This window comes from Castor canadensis, chromosome 8, assembly GCF_047511655.1.
Source record: "Castor canadensis chromosome 8, mCasCan1.hap1v2, whole genome shotgun sequence".
Lineage (NCBI taxonomy): Eukaryota > Metazoa > Chordata > Mammalia > Rodentia > Castoridae > Castor > Castor canadensis.
In genome coordinates, this window is record NC_133393.1 from 41,333,634 (window position 1) to 41,352,413 (window position 18,780).

The 18,780-nt window shown below is 38.8% G+C and overlaps 3 protein-coding genes across 6 annotated transcripts in view; 1 reads left to right on the forward strand and 2 right to left on the reverse strand.

The window, feature by feature from the left end:
* Ranbp9 (RAN binding protein 9) overlaps positions 1-9,251 on the forward strand; it is an 81,858-nt gene extending 72,607 nt beyond the window's left edge. The window contains exons 13-14 of the mRNA XM_020176520.2: positions 4,954-5,065; positions 8,255-9,251. Of these exons, the coding sequence (XP_020032109.2) occupies positions 4,954-5,065; positions 8,255-8,385 (243 nt within the window). The 3' untranslated portion in view covers positions 8,386-9,251. The remainder of the gene's footprint in view (positions 1-4,953; positions 5,066-8,254) is intronic.
* Positions 350-15,782, reverse strand: Nol7 (nucleolar protein 7). 3 transcript variants are annotated; one of them, XM_020176521.2, is made up of 8 exons: positions 13,232-15,779; positions 13,100-13,160; positions 12,613-12,671; positions 11,384-11,412; positions 11,057-11,138; positions 10,439-10,560; positions 10,287-10,364; positions 350-6,108 (listed from the first exon to the last, which is right to left on the reverse strand). In XM_020176521.2, the coding sequence occupies exons 1-8, from the start codon at positions 13,573-13,575 to the stop codon at positions 5,999-6,001; spliced, it is 885 nt and encodes a 294-aa protein (XP_020032110.1). In that variant the 5' UTR covers positions 13,576-15,779; the 3' UTR covers positions 350-5,998. The 3 variants fall into 3 exon arrangements, with proteins under 3 accessions (XP_020032110.1, XP_020032112.1, XP_020032111.1); XM_020176522.2 differs by lacking the exon at positions 350-6,108 and adding an exon at positions 9,886-10,093 and having other exon boundaries at positions 13,232-15,751; XM_020176523.2 differs by lacking the exon at positions 10,287-10,364 and having other exon boundaries at positions 13,232-15,782.
* Positions 15,783-17,507: 1,725 nt separating this feature from the next.
* Sirt5 (sirtuin 5) overlaps positions 17,508-18,780 on the reverse strand; it is a 32,333-nt gene continuing 31,060 nt past the window's right edge. For both annotated transcript variants that reach the window (XM_020162400.2, XM_074082886.1), the window contains one exon: positions 17,508-18,754. In XM_020162400.2, the coding sequence (XP_020017989.1) occupies positions 18,711-18,754 (44 nt within the window). In that variant the 3' untranslated portion in view covers positions 17,508-18,710. The remainder of the gene's footprint in view (positions 18,755-18,780) is intronic.

Consider the following 18,780-nt stretch of genomic DNA (forward strand, 5'->3'; position numbering starts at 1 on the left):
CCCTCCTGAACTTGGTTTTCTTATTAAAACCTTATGCTAATTGTGATTTATGTAGTACCTCTGAAAATTTAAGATTACATTCTATCAGCTTACTCTGTCTTTGATTCTAATACACATGAAGCTCAGAAAATGCCATTACATGGCCACATCTCCAAGATATTTCTTAATCATACTGTATTATGTAAAGATTTATCTACAGCATATGGATGGCTTTGATTTTGCATCTCTGACTTCTAAGCAACTGCCAATTGCTTTAAGAGACTTTCTTTTTAATAGTTTGAGGTGTTTCCTCCTTTCCCCAAACTGAGTAACTAACACACTTATAAAAAACCTTAGAACAAGATTGGAGGATTTGAGGGCAACTGAAGAGAATTCTTTTTTTTTTTTTTTTTTTTTGCTGTAGTTGAAATATACAAATTATCCTTTTTTGTTCTTCATTTTAGGTCACATGTAATTGTGTGTTGGAATCTATATGAACTTTGGTTTTTTTTTTGGTGGTGCTGAGAGTTGAACTCAGGGCCTTGGGTTTGCTAGGTAGGCCTTCTACCACTTGAGCCACATCCCCAGCCCTTATATGAACTTCTGAATCATATATACAATCATGCATCACTTAGCAGAATATGTTTTAAGAAATAATAGGCAAATTTTTTATTATGTAAACATCAGTGTGCTTACACGAAGCTAGATGGTATAGCCTACTACAAAACGAGGCTGTGTGATGTGTTTTATGCACACACTATACGTATTGCTCCACTGCTTTCTGTTGCTGTTTTTAAGTATGCCGTGCTATAATAACCGTGTGCTACACTTTCATGTGACTGGTAATGCAGTAGATTGGTGTACGCCAGCATCACCATAATCCATGTGAGTAATGGAGAGTACTAAGACATGACATTAGCTAGGGTGTCATTGGGTGATGGCAATTTTTCAGTTGCATTATTCTCTCTTGCACTTGTCAGGTAAGCGCTCCATCACTCGAGCTACAGCATCCCCAGCCTTTTTGCTTGAGTTTATTTTTCTAGGTAGCATCTCATGCTTTTTGCCCAGGACCAGCCTCAGACTTTGATCTTCTCACCTCTGCTTCCCAAGTAGCTGAGAGCACAAGTGTGTACCACCATACCCAGACTATTTGTTAAGGTGGGGTCTCAATAACTTTTTGTCTGGGCTGGCCTGAACCATGATCCTCCTGTCTCTGCACCTCCCAAGTACCTGAAATTGTAGACATGATCCACTATGCTCAGCCCTTCCATTGTAAGGACCACCATCATGTTCATTGACCTAGACATAAATATTATCCAGAGGACTGTTCATGCAGAGAAAAAGGTTTCATTGAAGTTAAAGGTAAGATATTTACCATAAGGTGCACACGAGTATTTTGCTTCTCCTCAGTGTGGAGTGACAGGCACACTGCAGCCTGTGAGTAGTCCACCTATAGTAAAAATGAATGAGGAGTTCTTGCAGCACTGGCTGGCCCACTGTTTCTCTCGACCTTTATCTTCCTAGTATTTTCAGTCTCCCATTCCTTTTTTCCTGTCATCTTAGTTTTTGCTTTTTATTGCCTACTTCTGCCAGTGACACCTAAGAGAACTGCCTGAGTTGATTTGTTCAGCAGCTATTTATTGAACTTCTGCAATATGATGAGGCATTGTTATAGGCACGAGTGAGCTGCCCTAGCCTCAAAGAACTAGTAACCAAAACAAATAGAACCAGTTAGATTCATGCTATTTAGAAAGTGCTCCACACTTTTAAGTCATCTGTGAGTACAGTTTAAGAATTCTACCTGAATGACAGCATATTTCCCTTGCAATTATTGGCACATGAAATATCTCATGGTATTTGAAGTTTTGTGCCTTTAACTCTCATGTTGCATCTATTTTACCTTTTTGTAATTATAGTGGCACTATTTTGTTTTTTTTTTTTTTCAGTACTGGGATTTGAACTCTGGGCCTTGGGCTTTCTAAGCAGGTGCTCTGTACAAATTATTTTTAAATGGCTATGTGTTACTCTCTTGTATTTGCATTTATGTTAAATGCTTTAGTGATACCTTCATACATGTATCTTTATGAGTCCACTGAGATACAAGTCCCAGAAGTGGAATTACTGAGTGAAAGGGTTATGGATATCATTGTGGCTCTTGCTCCATACTGTTTTCCAGAAACCTTGTACCAACTAAGCAGCAGTGATAAAGGAGTGTACAAGTGGCGCCACCACCTTAATCCTACTTTAGGGCTAACATTTGTTAGCATATTAAAATTGCTTATTTGCGTTTCTTTGGTCATCATCACCAATTACATTTTACTTCAGGGTTTGAAGCGTTAGTGTTGCTTTGCTGAATCCATTCTCTTTTATAAACAAAGATAGTGTTCTAGATGTTTACTACTGGGAACTTGATGGCATAAATCTGTTCTTCTTAAATAAGTAGTACTAGTTTTCTTACTTAGCTTTTATTCTGTTTCCAAGCCATGCTTCATAATGCTGCTGCGTGATCCTTCTAAAATGAACTCTAATTCCTGTGCAGTCTCTCCTTCATTTAAAGCCTCTTAACGAAAAAATTTCTAACTTTTTAGTGTGTTTTGGATATTTTAGGATCTTATTCCTTACCCATGGTTCTAACCATGCCTTTTCTCCTTTCATTCAGCTTCAGTTTGCATGTACTCTGAACCTCTTTCTATTAGGTAGGTCACTAGTAATACGCTGAATGTTAATTACACATCTTCCTTCCCTATTAGGCCCTGCGAGTTCCTCGATGCAGGACTAGGTCTGTGTCCTCACTGGCATCTGTGTTCAACAAAATATGAGCAATATTTTAAACTTGTAATATTTATATTGGTAATTAAAAGAGTGAAACTGCATCTTACTGAATAGGTGTAGTACTAGCTATGTGATCTTAACACTGCCAGTCTGCTTCTCTATTAAGAAGGGCATAATACCAGCTGGGCACTGCTGGCTCGTGCCTGTAATCCTAGCTACTTGGGAAGCTGAGATTGGGAGGATCATGATTTAAGGCCAGCTGAGGCAAACAGTTTGAGACACCTCACTCCAGAGCAAAATGGACTAGAGGTGTGACTCAAGCTGTAGAGTGCCTGCTTTTCAAGTGTGAAGCCCTTTTTTCTGTTGGGTATTTTTGAGATAGGGTCTCTTGAACTCTTTGCCCAGGTTGGGCTTGGAACCATGATCCTCCTAGGAATCTCTTCCTCCCAAGTAGCTAGAATTATAGGTGAGCGCCACTGGCACCTGGCTGTACTTGAAAATTTTATGTCCTAGTTGTACCTTGAACAAATCCTTTATTGTATCTTTTTAAATGTATCTGTACTACAGGGTTGGCCCCTCATTAGATGGTTGGGTGAACTGAGTCTGGAGAAAACTTTATCTTTAGCAATAGTGTGATTGATTAGTTTTACAGGATATTATATTCTTTCTGTGTAAGTTTGAATTGGGGTGTGGGGCAGGAAGTAGAACCAGATAGCTCTGTAGGATGCATAAGACATCTTCAATATCATAAGAAGCAGGTCGTCTTATTAGCAGATATATGAAGAATCTTTTCTGTACCCAGCATCTGAATAGCTGCAGAGCTGGTACAGTAATTTTTATCTTCATAGAACTCTTATTATAATTTGGGCAGAAGAGTAACCTGAAATACTCAGCATTACAAGACAATGGAGGAAGCATATGTTTAGAGGTATATGCATTCCTGTTTTATAGATTTCTTCGTGGGTTTTGTAGATTCCTCCATGGATGGCCATTGTATCATTTGGATGAAAAAGGCCTCAGTAAGTTGATCAGGAAGCCTTTCCCCCAACTCTGCTTTAGCAGTGACACTGAAGAATAGTTGGATAACAGGAGTGGAATCTAATTTCTTGAGCAACGTAATCTAGATTGTGTTCAGAAATTACAGCAGTCAGCATTTTGAAAAGTGTTACAGTCTTGAATTCACAGTTTACAGCCTCTGTAGAACTTTACCATGTCTGCCTTCTGTGTTGGGAATGGTTTTCTGTGTTACATTTTTACTATTTACACTTTTGTTTGTGTGTATATAATACTCAGGGTTCCGGTATTGACTTTGGGCATACATAAAACATGTACTGACATTGCTAATAACTGCGTTTAGTCTTCATAGGACTCTGAAATTAGGACCTCTTCATAATCTCCATTATACAATTGATGAAACTGGCATTTAAAGAAATTGTTTGGCAGAAGCAATACAGCTGGTGAGTGGTGGAGCTTAGACTTGAAGGCAGAGTATCTGAAACCACCATAGTATATGCCTCCCTAGAAAGAGCAGTTGTTTTCAGAGACTGTGTGTCAATTTTGAAAGACTTGAGTGTCAGTTATTTTGAGATTTTTGAGGGGGTAGCTTCAGGATTGTTAGAAATATATTCAGTGTGGAAGAGAAGCTCTGACAGGGAGCCAGTTTAATTTTTTCCACTAAATTTGAGAAAATGGTATCCAGTGAGATGCGTTCAGTTCCCACATCCAGTAAAAAACAAGACGGACAGGGGCTCAAGTGGTAGAAACCCTGCCTACCAAGTGTAAGGCCCTGAAATCAGGTGTAAGAACAACAGCAACAAAAAAACCAAACCCACCAGTCAGTTTCATATCACTAGTAATAAATGATAAATCATCTGAATGTTTTGCCTCTTCCTCTGCCTTAATCAGTATTAGTCCATTCTTTTCGAATTTAACTTTTTTTACCCCATTTTTGTTTGTGTTGTATGAATGGGGGAAGGGTGGCAGAAATGAACAAGTGGTGTTTACAAGAAAAAATAAAAACAAATTAGGCTTTGCTACATTTTCTAGAATGGAAATACAGAGCCTCCCAGACATGGGTTAAACAGATTTAAAGATTACCTTAGTGCTGCCTATAAAGCCATATTTTACCTTTCTTTCAACTTGGAATCATTGTAAGCATAACAGTTGAGCTATCTGAATTGAAAACTGAACTGTTTTCAACAGGATGCATTCAGCTTATTAGCATATTCAGATCCTTGGAACAGTCCAGTTGGAAATCAGCTCGACCCGATTCAGAGAGAACCTGTGTGTTCAGCTCTTAACAGTGCAATATTAGGTAAGTAAAGCCAAATGGCATAATTAACTATGCCATTCTCTTAATAGCTGAGAGAGTATTTGTTCTAACACTTATATGTTGATAAAATGTTCTTATATTTTAAAATATAAAATACAAAAACCTTCTTCCTTTGTCCCAAAAATAGATTATATGGGTTCTAATGGAACAAAACAGTAGATTGTAGGTTGCATCTTGGGATGTTTGGAAAATAGAAGTTCCTGTATATGTGTGTGTAAGCACTTCTGGTAGCCACTAATGTCTGCTTCTCATTTAGAATGAAGTATTTAAATTCAAGACCTCCCTTCCAGCCTTCTTTAGTGAAAAGTATTTTCTGCCACTCATTTCTAGGCTGGGAATTAAGGGGCGGAGCTCTCCTAAATTGTCATTGGCTGGACCATAGCTCTTCTTCCAGTATTGGAGAGAAGGCTGTGGGCATGCTAGAAGATGGCCTATTGTTTGAGTGAGTAATCAGAGGCTGGGAGTTATAGAAGTGGTAAGAATCTGAATTTCATCCACTGAAAAGATAGAACTATAACTGAGGATGAGTAAGAGTTAACTTGTTAGCCCAGCTGGGAAACAAAAATATGAATTTGTGGTGTTAACCTTTATCTGTATATGAGTTCATCTGTTTAGATTGATCAGAACTGGGTTTTTGGCCTGACTGCTGTGGAGGAATTTGGGGATGTTAAGGAAAATAATTATAATAGTTGGTTCACAACAGAGTAAAGCTAAAAGGAAAAAGGAAACGAAGAGATCAGGAATGGAGTTTTTGGTAGAATGCAAATAAGGGAGTGAATGAACTTGAGTATCTGAGAAGAAGTCCAAATGTGCTCCAGTAGGTCAGGTTTCCTAGTTGGCATCCCACGTTTTGTCTTGAAGTGTTTCCAATGGGTAGGGTTATCCTGAGCCTCCATATTACAGCTGCCAGCAGTATCAAGGTACAGACCCAATGTGCTTGTAGGTGACTTCTAAGCACCCTGTTAGCGCCAATCCTTGGAGTCTAATTGTATTTGCATTTAACAAATTCAGCTGCATGTCCTTACCTAATAAAAAGGGTAAGAGAGAAGAAAAGCAGTTTAAGTGAGGAGGCTTAGCCCAGGGGTATACCTGAAGTAAGAAACTTGAATTTGCTCTTCTCCAAGTTGGTTTGTTTCTGTGAACTACCCACTGCAGTGTTTACATATCAGTATGTCCCAAATAACTCTTGTTACATGAATTCTGTAACTGCACATTTTTTGGATCTCTACATAAACTATAGAGTTGACTTTTGAGCAGTTCTCTTCAAAGGTAGTTTAGATAAGAGTGCTTTTGCATCTGACTTGAAAATCTAACTGAGTAAAATGAGAAAGACACCTATGCTATGCTGTTTGGCTCTGTTAGGTTTGTGGGTTTTTTTTTTTTAGAAAGACAAGGACATTGTTACAAAGAGTAATTTAGACATGGAGACTTGTAATGAGGACCAAAACGGATATGGTAAGAATGTAAAGGAAGCAACAAAAACTATTCTTTTTTAGCTTAGCATCTTTCTTTGCCTATATAAGGTTCATTAATTCACTGTTTATTAAGGACCAATATTGACATCTGGGACTAGGAGTAGTGTTGTGTTGTTTTCTTAAATTTGAAATTTGTGTCTTATACAAAATCCATTACATTCTTGGTTAAAAATGAAAGGATTTAGTGACAATGCTGCCATTCTAGGGAAATTACGGTTTACTACAGTTGTCTTTCCGAAGTTACTACACTTTAGGTAGTCATGAAGACCTAACTGCTAGCTAGGTAACACTCAAACTTGGAAAATTTTTTTTTCTACAATAGTCTTTTATTTAATTCAAATGAATTAAATTGTTGAATATTAAGACTATTATCCAAGATATATGTATTTTTACATATTGTGCTGTTATGTAAGTTCAGCTATAATTAGTGCTTAATTTATGTTAAATGTGTAAGTCCTATAAAATTAGTGTCAAAATTATAAGATGCTATGACTGTATTTACAAACACTATGTCATATGTGACTATTTATAAGTAGTGTATAATGTATTAACTATAAATTTGATATGTTCAAAATTTCAAGAAGTGCTTAAAACCATATGCCTCCTTTAGCCAAAGATTATAATAATAAACCTCTGGTGCTTACCTTTCAGCAAGGTTCTGTGAACCTTCAAGAGACCTTTCTTTTTTTTTTAACCTTTCTCTTTTTAGTGTTTATGAATGAACCAGTACTTCAGTTATTTTAACCCATGGACCTCTTTTTGAACCATATTTTCTCACCAATCTGTGTATGTTTTCTTGTATTCTTTTATTCTTAATCCTCCTTTTCCTTTTACCTTTTAAGTCCTCAGCTTTCTATTTTTTGCTCCATTCCTTCAGGAAATTCTCTTTCTTCTACCACCATACTACAGACTGAACCAAGGGTATAGTTAAACCATGTGAAGCCTTACAAGCCACATGTCACAGTTTTTGCCCATTCCTATCAGCTGTGCCTATGAAGGGCTGATTAATCCTCATGAAATTTGGACATTGTTTCCACACAAAGAGAAATTAACAGCTTCTGAATTAGGCCACTTTTATTATTCGTTCAGTTTTTCTATCTCTGGCAAGGAATTTTGGGAGTTACTGCTATTAAAACTGTCTGAAAAGAAACTTGTAATATGTAGCATGCTAAAAACTTTGAATTTTTAAAATGTGTTAACTGTTAAGTTAAATCCCTCTAAAATGATGGAACTTTGTTGTATGTTCTCTTACCTATACTACTACCACTTGTTCCCAAATAACATTTACCAGACAACCTTTGATGGGTTCTGTCCTGAAAGGTAGGAGAATCCATTAATGAAAGCCTGGTACCTCATTTTCTTAATATCAACTGACTTTTTGGTCAGGTAGAAATTTTCCTTATTCCCCATTCCAAATGTCAAATAATTTTCATCTTCCTTATCGAAGTTAATGAAGTAAAACATTTTGAGTATCTGATACTTTTATTCTGCAAGAATTTTTCTTACATTTGTTTCTCAGTAGCCATACCACCTTGTCAGAGTATCAAGTCCAAGGCATCAATCTGCCTTAGCAGATAAGAGGCATAAAGCCACTTGATAAAATTGTGTACGAAGTGTGATATTTTCCAGGTTGAGAGAGAGATTTAAAAATGTCTTCCTAATTGCTGCTTCCGTTTTTTAAATCCCTTTTCCTCAGAAACCCACAATCTGCCAAAGCAACCTCCACTTGCCCTAGCAATGGGACAAGCCACACAATGTCTAGGACTGATGGCTCGATCAGGAATTGGATCTTGTGCATTTGCCACAGTGGAAGACTACCTACATTAGCTATGCATTCAAGAGCTCACTTATATTGTGGCATATAGTCAACATGGAAGTAGAACCAGCTCTGCTGATTTGAAATTTAGATTTTTTAAATTATGTACTGGGGACAGGTTTTTGTCGCTTTACATTGCTTCCTAGTTTACAGCATGATGCAAATGATTTTCTAACTTAGTGTTAGGAGAAAGGAGAAATTATTTTCCATCTTTAACCTCTTAGTTGTCTAAGAGTTAAATATTACTGAATTTCAGACATTCAAATTGATCATCAGAAATCCTTTAAAACAATTATCTAAAAGAAACCAAAAAATCCTGCCTTCTTTGTTGGGGGGGGAGAGGGAAAGGAAATGGAACAAGTTGTGTTTGTGTTAGCATGTGGGTAATGTAAATTTCAAATTGGGAGATGTTCCGACCCCCACTCCCATATAAGCATTCAATCAGTGTAACTTGCAAAATGCATAAACACCCAACAGTTTGAATTTATAGTGTTGATGGAAGAAATCATTTTTAATGTGTACTGTAAAACTTGAAATACTCAGGAGCTGAGTGAATATGTTTGTTGCTACTTACAATCCCGACCCGTTAGTCCCAGTAGTTTTGTTTTAACATGGTCTTTTTCACCTTTGTTTCCTGTTTATCTACAGATGACTTCTGTTGTAGACTCACAAGTTTAACTGTTGTATTATAACAGTATTACATGTCAACAGTGTGGTTATGACCTTTATTTATATAAAAACCAAATATTTAGTCAATTTACTGTGTCTTAATTTAATCTTTGTACACCTTCCATTTTTAAGTGCTTAAATGAGTACTATATTGCAATAAAAATGTAGTGATATAATTAACCAGCCATTAAAAATTTACTTCTACAGATGTTAGTGTCAATTTGAGTTTATATATTAGGTGCTTGTATTCTGTGTTTTAATATAAAATTACAGCAATTAATATGGTTATTCTTACTATCAATTGGAATTCTACAACCTAAGACTGCCTTCAGCTGATTATCGGCTTCCCTGGATTAGAGTCAAGCCTGATAAACTGTACAGGAAACAATCATAATAAGGTTCTTGAGACTTAACCAGTCAAGCAAACCCCCAAACTAGTTGAAATATGAAAGGCTGTTTGAGAGATTAACCTGATCCTTTGGTTTGGCAATCTAACAAGGTAACCTGCACTTAGGATCTTTTACTGTAATGATGACTTTTTTCATGGTGACTTCTCTTACTCCCCCAGTAAGTAATCTCATCAACAGCACTGGAACACCTGACATGTGTGTTCAGAAATACCTTTCCTGGATGTTCACTCTCTTTTTCCCCTCTGCCCTTCCTGCCACATGGCCTACACCAGGGGATGGAAGAGGTACTGTTACTGTAGTGGGTATTTCCTATGTTCAGCTAAATGGATAAAAAGAAAGGAAAACAATTCCTTTTGGACTGCTTTTTCTTCCAGGACTCTCAAATATACTACAGGACACAGTTGTACTCTAGAAAGATGAAATACAGCCAGGTACTTCTCCAAATAGGTTTATAGTTTTTATAATGATTTGTGAACAGTTAGGGTTTTTAGAGAAATTAATCCTCTGTCTTTATTAAATAAATTCTATGCGTACAAAGTACAGATTCTTCGCTCAACTTTAGCTTTGATTTACTTAGTTCTCATCTTTCTGACCATCCACCGCTGCTTAAACCTCTTGGCATTTTGCTTTTTCTGGGTTCCTAGAACAGAAAGTTTTATGTAGAACTATTAAACAAGTATCACAATCCCCAAGAAACATAAAATTCAAAAAAAATGTTTTTTAAGAATCTCTAGTTTATATGAATGGATATGCTAAAACTATGCATTATCTCCTCCAAAAGAACATTCAATGTATGAAATTATCAGAACCTACAAAATAAAGCTAGGTCTTACCCCAAGCATTATTTAAGAACTGAGCTGCAGCCTTTTTCACTGGTAACCTCTTGTTGTCCAGAGACAGGAACTTATTTACTAAAAAACAGAATTACTTATCATTCTTTGTTTTCTTTGCAGTAAAAAACTGAAATAGTCCATAATAAAATTACCAGTAGTTCTGTTGGTTCCTGGACCATACAAAGAATTATGTATGAAGGCTTTGGCTGCTTGCTGCCTTGCATCTCTCAGATCTTGGTCTTTCAGCCTTAGTGCCAAGTAGCTTTTGTCCCGGCTGGTAATCAATACAAAAGGTCCAAATAAATGAGGGTAATACATGCCTGCTTTCATATACAACTTTTACTTTTCACTAATTTTTTTTTTAACCCAGGGCCACCCTTTCTTCCTTCCCTTTTTTTTTTTTTTGGTTGTTTGTTGTGCTAGGGATCAAATCCTGAGCAACAACTCTCAACCCCTTACACTAACTGAAATAAAGTCTTTTTTCCTTGACCTCATACACAGTGGCTTAAAAAAATTAAGTTTATATATATATATATACACACACACACACATACATAATGAGCACAACTAAATCACATGATTTTACAAGAAATAGTATATTCAAATTTAGCAGTAGGTAAGTATATTCTTACTACTTATCAAAACTGAACTTTCTCTACAGAGAAGTCAATCTGAAATGCTACTAAATTTTCTCATATAAGCCAAAACTTTTAACTCTCAAAAGGTCATCTTAACATCCCATGTAGGTTTAAAAAAAAAAAAAAAATCACCTGACAGATTGTACTTTCTTTACTTTAACTTTCTTGGTCGTGTTTCCTTTTTCACATTCTTCATTTTTCTTTTCCAAATTAACTAAAAAATTAAGTTCCATTTTGCAATCAGTATTTATATAAAATCAAAAACATTTACTGGAGTTCACTTTAAATATCCACTATACACCAATCTGGATGTAAATTTTATTTATAAGAAACATGGGACACAGGTCAAGCTGAACTTACCCAGGTCTATGGACTTATCTCTCCCTGAGGAGAAATGGAAAATACCTACAAATATGCATCACATTACATGAGAACTATTTAAATGAGAACAGTTCATACCTTTCAGCTTTTCTGGCAATTTCTTTATGCTAAGGAAAAAACAAAAACATTGATTTGAATGACTGCAAAGAGTACTTGAAACATGTTACATAATTCATGTGTGTTTTTTTAAGATTCTCACACACATCCTTTTCATTACCATCATTGTCTTTTTTTTTTTTTTTTTTTTTTACTCAGGATCTTTTATTAGTTTGGGAGCAAAAGTTACTCCCTAATGCAGTGCCAACCAACTCCCAATCACATTACCAGATAAGGAGTGTCTTCCTCAGAATGTAAGTCTGACAGCATACTAGAAAGGTTCCAAAGAAGAATTTTTAACAGAGTTAAAAATTAAAGACCTAAGAATTACAGATTTCAGTATTCAAAATAAGAAGTAAAAGAAGTATCACACTTGGAAAAGTCACAAAGGATTAATTCAAGAGTTTAGGCACAGGAAGCAAGGATCAATCTCAAGAGACAAATGTCAACTAACAAAATACAGCGTGAGGATACAAAATACAATACAAAAGCACCTGCACAAAACAGCCACAGGGCTGGCAGTATGACTCAAGTGTAGAGCACCTGCTTAGCAAGTTCAAACACAGGTACTGAAAAAAAAAAAAAAGGAGGTGGGGAGGGTATGAGGAAGAGAGTAGAAAGGAGTTTTGAAAGATGAAAGGGACTTCACCACCAAACAGATCTGTTTGTAGGCATAATGTATTCTAGATCTGAATAATTCTTGAAAATTTTGAGAATCGCTAGCCTAGGAAAAAGGGGGCTAAGTGTCTGAACTTAGAAAGCACTAAGGGGAGCCAATGGTGATAGAAAAAGACCTCACATATTTAAATTCAGTCGGGTCTGACGAATTTCATGGGATAAAGGAGGAAAATTCCAGCTTTTGGCTTTAAACAGAGTGGGTGGGAAAGTAAATAAGATGGAGAAAAGATGAAAAATTGGTGGCAGGTAAGTATAAGAAAATTATTCACCACCATCTACCAAATATAACAGGTGCTCAATCAAATTTACTGAATGAACACCGGGATCAGGAACTCGGACACAAAGAATTTAAAAAATTGAAAAGGCAAATGGATATTTACCTCCATTTTTCCTCACTAAACTTAAATACCACTGTGTAGCTTTTAAATTTAGGCTCCAAAATTCTTCCAATTATATGGACCCAAACAAACGTTTGTACCAGTCTGCAATTCAAAGGTAGTTTATGTAAGCAAGTAATACGATCCATTACTTACTCAGTCTGTGAAGCTGTAGTTAACTGCTCTAAAACAGTATCTGGAAGGAGTTTTCTTTTCTTTTGGAATAAAGACATTTAAGAGTAAGTTAAAAGCCATGAAATGCACCTGCAAGTTTCAGAGTTTAAGGACAGTTCTACATCTAGGCAAATAAATTAGACTAAACGCTGCCTCCACTGCCCGACAGCAGACAGCGAATTAGTCACGCCCTGTTTGCACAGCTCTTATTTTATAAATCACCCAATTCTCACAACGACGTAGTATCAGATTTGGGAAAAAAGAAAAAAAAAAAAGACCAAACTGCCTCTGCGAGCCTAAATGGCTCAGTGACAGAAGTCTCAGCTGAGTGCTGAGATGCCAACTCCCAGATGTCCAGTTCTCAACTCTCCCACTTTCACTGGTCGGTGGTCACAAGCATTACTGACCTCTCCCCTCTCCGGTATCCCACCAGCCCTAAGTGTCGAACACGGCGATTCTACCGTCTAACCTTTTGTTCTACGAACAGCTCCTCGCGTCGCTTCCTCTTCTCCTTCAGGAGCGTTTTGTCCCTGGGAGAAAGGGTGACAAGTCAGAGCGGGCGGGGAGGGACGGGTCTCCCGTCCAGCCGCGGGCTCCGAACCTGCGCACGGTCTCCCGCACTCGCCGCTCCTCCTCTCTCGCTTCCGCCTGGGCGCTGGCGAAAGTCAGCTCCTCCGGAGCCTCGTCGTCAGACTCCTCGTCCCCTTCCTCGTCTTCCTCCAGGGGCTCGGCGGCAGCGCCGCTGCTGGGCTGCCCAAGCAGCACGCCGTGCTCCGCCTCCTCTTCTGAGGCCGGCTGGCCCTCATCCACCATTGCCTCCGCTGATGCGGGAATACGGGACGCGCGTGGTCTTAGCTGCACCATGGCCCACACCAGGCTGGACGGTCTGACCTCTAACCCGGAAGTAGCCACGAGCGGAGCGTGACGTGAAACAACCAGCGACATAGGCCTTCCGCGCCCCCTGCAGGCTCGGAGGCCTCGTGCGCAGAGCGAAGAGGGCGTGGCCTAGGCACCGCCTGGCGGGTCCGTCTCGCCCACTCCCTGAGACCGCTAGGGAAGGTGCATTGGAGCCAAGGGGTGCCGCGCTGAGCAGTCTGCGGAAGGGGTGGCGGCTCACGTGGCTCGTTCCCAAGTGGGGAAGGGGTGTCGCGTTGCCCTCTTGGTTAGGATGCCGTCCAGCTCCCAGACACCCGCCAACCGCAGGTCCCAGCCGCCGGGCCGTCGCCAGGCACCAGGTCCACCCCGTTCGCTGTATTTGTGGGTTCGGCTGCGTTCACTCCACACTCTCCAAGAAGTGGGGTTTCACGGGCTCTGGATTCCTCGCTGTCACCAACCCGAATGCTTACTGTCTGGTTCCCCGGTGAGAACCGAAGTATGTTTTCCGGCATGCGTGGCCTAGTAATCTCTTCATCTTCTCTCACCCATTATACAATACTAAATGATTCATCATTTTTATAACAAATCAGGCTGTTCACACTTGCCATGCATTTGCACATGCTGTCCCCTTTGCTGACATGCACTCACTCCCCCATGTAGAGCCAGTGATACCTCAAAATCTCCACCCTGTTACCTACTTCTTCAAGCACCTCAGCATCTGCCCCATTGCCAGTTTGTGCATTTCTAATTACACTCTTCTCTGAAGCTTGCACAAATTTCTATCACTGTGGCTTCCATGCCATACACTAGCCTACATGGTGGTTGTTCCATTCTGTAAACTTGAGGTGCGGTCCAGGCCTTACTAATCATTTTATTTCCGACGACTATCATACCGCCAACGTTCAGTGAACACTCCATTGAATTGAGTGATTCTATCTCATATATATTTGTATTTCCAATTCTCCTTTCATCCCTTCTAATGTAGAAGCAGTTTCCAATTTCAAAACAATGAAGCCAAATATGAACAAAGACGACAGAATACAAGAATGAACACAACTGTTGATGGGGAGGTAGAACCTCTGAAACCTCTGAATCTGGACCAGGTAGAAAATTATAAATCCCTGTGACTGTGTGCTGACTCTCACAATTGCTAACACTGGGAAAATATGTAAAGTGAGGTTAGAGAAGCCCAGATACAAGTTATTAAGAATGCATTCTGGGGCCTGGACATGGTGATGCTGCCTCTAATCCCAGCTATTTGGGAGGTAGAAGCAGGAGCAGGAGATTTTATCTGAACAACAAACTAAAAGCAAATGGTTAGGGGGCGTGGAGGCCTCAAAGAGGCCTTCAATTCAATCCCTAGTACATGATGGTACTGTATGTGCAAAACCTGCCTTGTAAGGACTAAAGAAGCTTATTTCCAGTATTCCCAGTCCCCTTGGTGTACAGCCTTGACCCACCCACCTAATGTGTGAATCAAGACCTTAGGGCACCTGGGTGGTCTTCAGGCTCACCACAGATTATGACCATCCTTACCCACACAAAGGGCATTTGGGATTAATTCAAAGTTATTACTTTCATATGCAGTACACAGTTGCATATGGCAATGTCTTATCTATTTCTATAAAAGCCAAGGGTGTACATGGAAGTCCAGGAAATCATCAGAGACTACTTCGAGAACCTATATTCAAATAAATTTGAAAATCTTGAAGAAATGGACAGATTTCTAGATACTTATGATCATCCAAAACTGAACCAAGAAGACATTAATCATCTGAATAGATCTATAACACAAAATGAAACTGAAGCACAATCAAGAGTCTCCCAAAAAAGAAAAGTCCAGGACCTGATGGATTCTCTGCTGAATTCTATCAGACCTTTAAAGAAGAATTCTATCAGAATCCTGCCTTAAACAGTTTCACGAAATAGAAAGGGAAGGAAAACTGCCTAATACATTTTATGAAGCCAGTATTACACTTATCCCAAAACCAGGCAAAGACATCTCCAAAAAGGAGAACTATAGGCCAATCTCCTTAATGAACATTGATGCAAAAATCCTCAACAAAATAATGGCAAACCGAACTCAACAACACATCAAAAAGATTATTCATACCACGACCAAGTAGGCTTCATCCCAGGAATGCAGGGGTGGTTCAACATACGAAAATCAATAAACGTAATAAACCACATTAACAGAAGCAAAGACAAAAACCACTTGATCATCTCAATAGATGCAGAAAAAGCCTTTGATAAGATCCAACATCATTTCATGATAAAAGCTCTAAGAAAACTAGGAATAGAAGGAAAGTTCCTCAACATTATAAAAGCTATATATGACAAACCTACAGCCAGCATTATACTTAACGGAGAAAAACTGAAACCATTCCCTCTAAAATCAGGAACTAGACAAGGATGCCCACTATCTCCACTCCTATTCAACATAGTACTGGAATTCCTAGCCAGAGCAATTAGGCAAGAAGAAGGAATAAAAGAATACAAATAGGTAAAGGAACTGTCAAAATATCCCTATTTGCAGACAATATGATCCTATACCTTAAAGACCCAAAAAACTACTCAAAAGCTCCTAGACACCATCAGTAGCTACAGCAAGGTAGCAGGATATAAAATCAACATAGAAAAATCATTAGCATTTCTATACACTAATAATGAACAAACTGAAAAAGAAAACAAGAAAACAATTCCATTTACAATAGCCTCAAAAAAAGTAAAATACCTAGGTGTAAACCTAACAAAGGATGTGAACGATCTCTACAAGGAGGTGATATAAACTTCTGAAGAAAGAGATTGAGGAAGACTATAGAAAGTGGAGAGATCTCCCATGCTCATGGGTTGGTAGAATCAACATAATAAAAATGGCTATACGCCCAAAAGCAATCTACATGCTTAATGCAATTCCCATCAAAATCCCAATGACATTCATTAAAGAGATTGAAAATCTACCATTAAATTTATCTGGAAACACAAGAGACCACGAATAGCCAAGGCAATACTCAGTCAAAAGAACAATGCTGGAGGCATCACGATACCTGACTTTAAACTATATTACAAAGCAATAGCAATAAAAACAGCATGGTACTGGCACAAAAACAGACATGAAGACCAGTGGAACAGAATAGAGGACCCGGATATGAAGCCACACAACTATAACCAACTTATCTTTGAAAAAGGCACTAAAAATATATAATGGAGAAAAGACAGCCTCTTCAACAAAAATTGCTGGGAAAACTGGTTAGCAGTCTGCAAAAAACTGAAACTAGATCCATGTATATCACCCTATACCAAGATTAACTCAAAATGGATCAAGGATCTTAATATCAGACCCCAAACTCTAAAGTTGATACAGGAAAGAGTAGGTAATACTCTGGAATTAATAAGTATAGGCAAGGACTTTCTCAATGGAACCCCAGCAGCTCAGCAACTAAGAGATAGCATAGACAAATGGGACTTCATAAAACTAGAAAGCTTCTGCTCAACAAAAGAAATGATCTCTAAACTAAAGAGACTACCCTCAGAGTGGGAGAAAATATTTGCCAGCTACACATCAGACAAAGGACTGATAACTAGAATATATAGGGAACTCAAAAAACTAAACTCTCCCAAAATTAATGTACCAATAAAGAAACAGGCAAGTGAACTAAACAACTTTCTCAAAAGAAGAAATTCAAATGGCCAAAAACACATGAAAAAATGCTCACCATCTCTAGCCATTAAGGAAATGCAAATCAAAACCACACCAAGATTCCACCTCACCCCTGTTAGAATAGCCATCATCAAAAACACCACCACCAACAGGTGTTGGCAAGGATGCGGGGGGGAAAAGGAACCCTCTTACACTGCTGGTGGGAATGCAAACTAGCACAACCACTCTGGAAAAAAATTTGGAGACTTCTTAAAAATCTAAACACAGATCTGCCATATGATCCAGCAATACCACTCTTGGGGATATACCCAAAAGACTGTGACACAGGTTACTCCAGAGGCACCTGCACATCCATGTTTATTGCAGCACTATTCACAATAGCCAAGTTATGGAAACAGCCAAGATGCCCCACTATTGACGAATGGATTAAGAAAATGTGGTATTTATACACAACGGAATTTTACTCAGCCATGAAGAAGAATGAAATGTTATCATTCGCTGGTAAATGGATGGAATTAGAGAACATCATTCTGAGTGAGGTTAGCCTGGCCCAAAAGACCAAAAATCGTATGTTTCCCTCACATGTGGACATTAGATCAAGGGCAAACACAACAATGGGATTGGACTATGAGCACATGATAAAAGCGAAAGCACACAAGGGAGGGGTGAGGATAGGTAGGCAAGAAACCCAAAAAAACCAAGATAGCATTTGATGTCCTCAACACAGAAAAACTAAAGCAGATACTTTAAAGCAACTGAGGCCAATAGGAGAAAAGGTTAGATCAAGAAGAATTAACCTAGAAGGTAACACACACACATAGGAAATTAATGTGAATCAACTCCCTGTACAGCGATCCTTATCTCAACCAGCAAAAACCCTTGGTCCTTCCTATTATTGCTTATACTCTCTCTTCAACAAAACTAGCAAAGGGCAAAATAGTTTCTGCCGGGTAGCAAGGGGGTAGGGGGGGCAAGGGAGGAGGTGGGGGGAAAGGGAGGAGAAATGACCCAAACATTGTATGCACATATGAATTAAAGAAAAAAAAAGCCAAGAGTGTAACAGTAAGTGCAATTCTGCAAGGGTTGAGGTGAAACAGCCCTTCACCTCAGCCAAGGGACAGTGCTTTGTGTGATCTTCACACTTTCACTAATGGCCACTCCTCCCAGCCACACAGCAGGCATGCCAAGGGCTGCATTAGCTGGTGGGGTTTGAAGAAAGATCCGTTTTATCACTACTTCATTCCAAAGTAAAAAGTGCATCAATTTTTAAACTCAATGGGAAAACTCCCTTCAGACGTTAGTGTCTGGGGAAGCATGGCAGACCCCACAGGGACTGTGTGCTTCTTCATTTATGACCACGTGCTTCTTCATTTATTACCTTGAGAAACAGCCATCACTTCTTCCTTTCCCCCTGGCTGCCAAGACAGCCAGAGCTAACTTTTAGGCAGCCGTGTTCATCCTTGGGCGATCCATACGTCTGCACTGTTCTCTTTTCTCATCCTGATTTTCTATCTGGTGGTTACTTTGCTTTCTTGTTGGTAAGTCATCCCATGTTCTTTGAGGCAAGGCAGTCAAGTAAGGTAAGCACTGAAAAGAAGAAAAGTTCCCAACAA

Bases quoted from the DNA above. Each gene is read 5' to 3' on its own strand.
- Nol7 (XM_020176521.2), bottom strand. From the start codon at position 13,575: ATGTCGCTGGTTGTTTCACGTCACGCTCCGCTCGTGGCTACTTCCGGG. The intron at 11,413-12,612 runs GTAAGTAATGGA...TTTTTTCCTTAG, and splicing joins ACTACAGCTTCACAGACTGA to CATAAAGAAATTGCCAGAAA. The intron at 10,365-10,438 runs GTAATTTTATTA...TCTGTTTTTTAG, and splicing joins AGGAACCAACAGAACTACTG to TAAATAAGTTCCTGTCTCTG.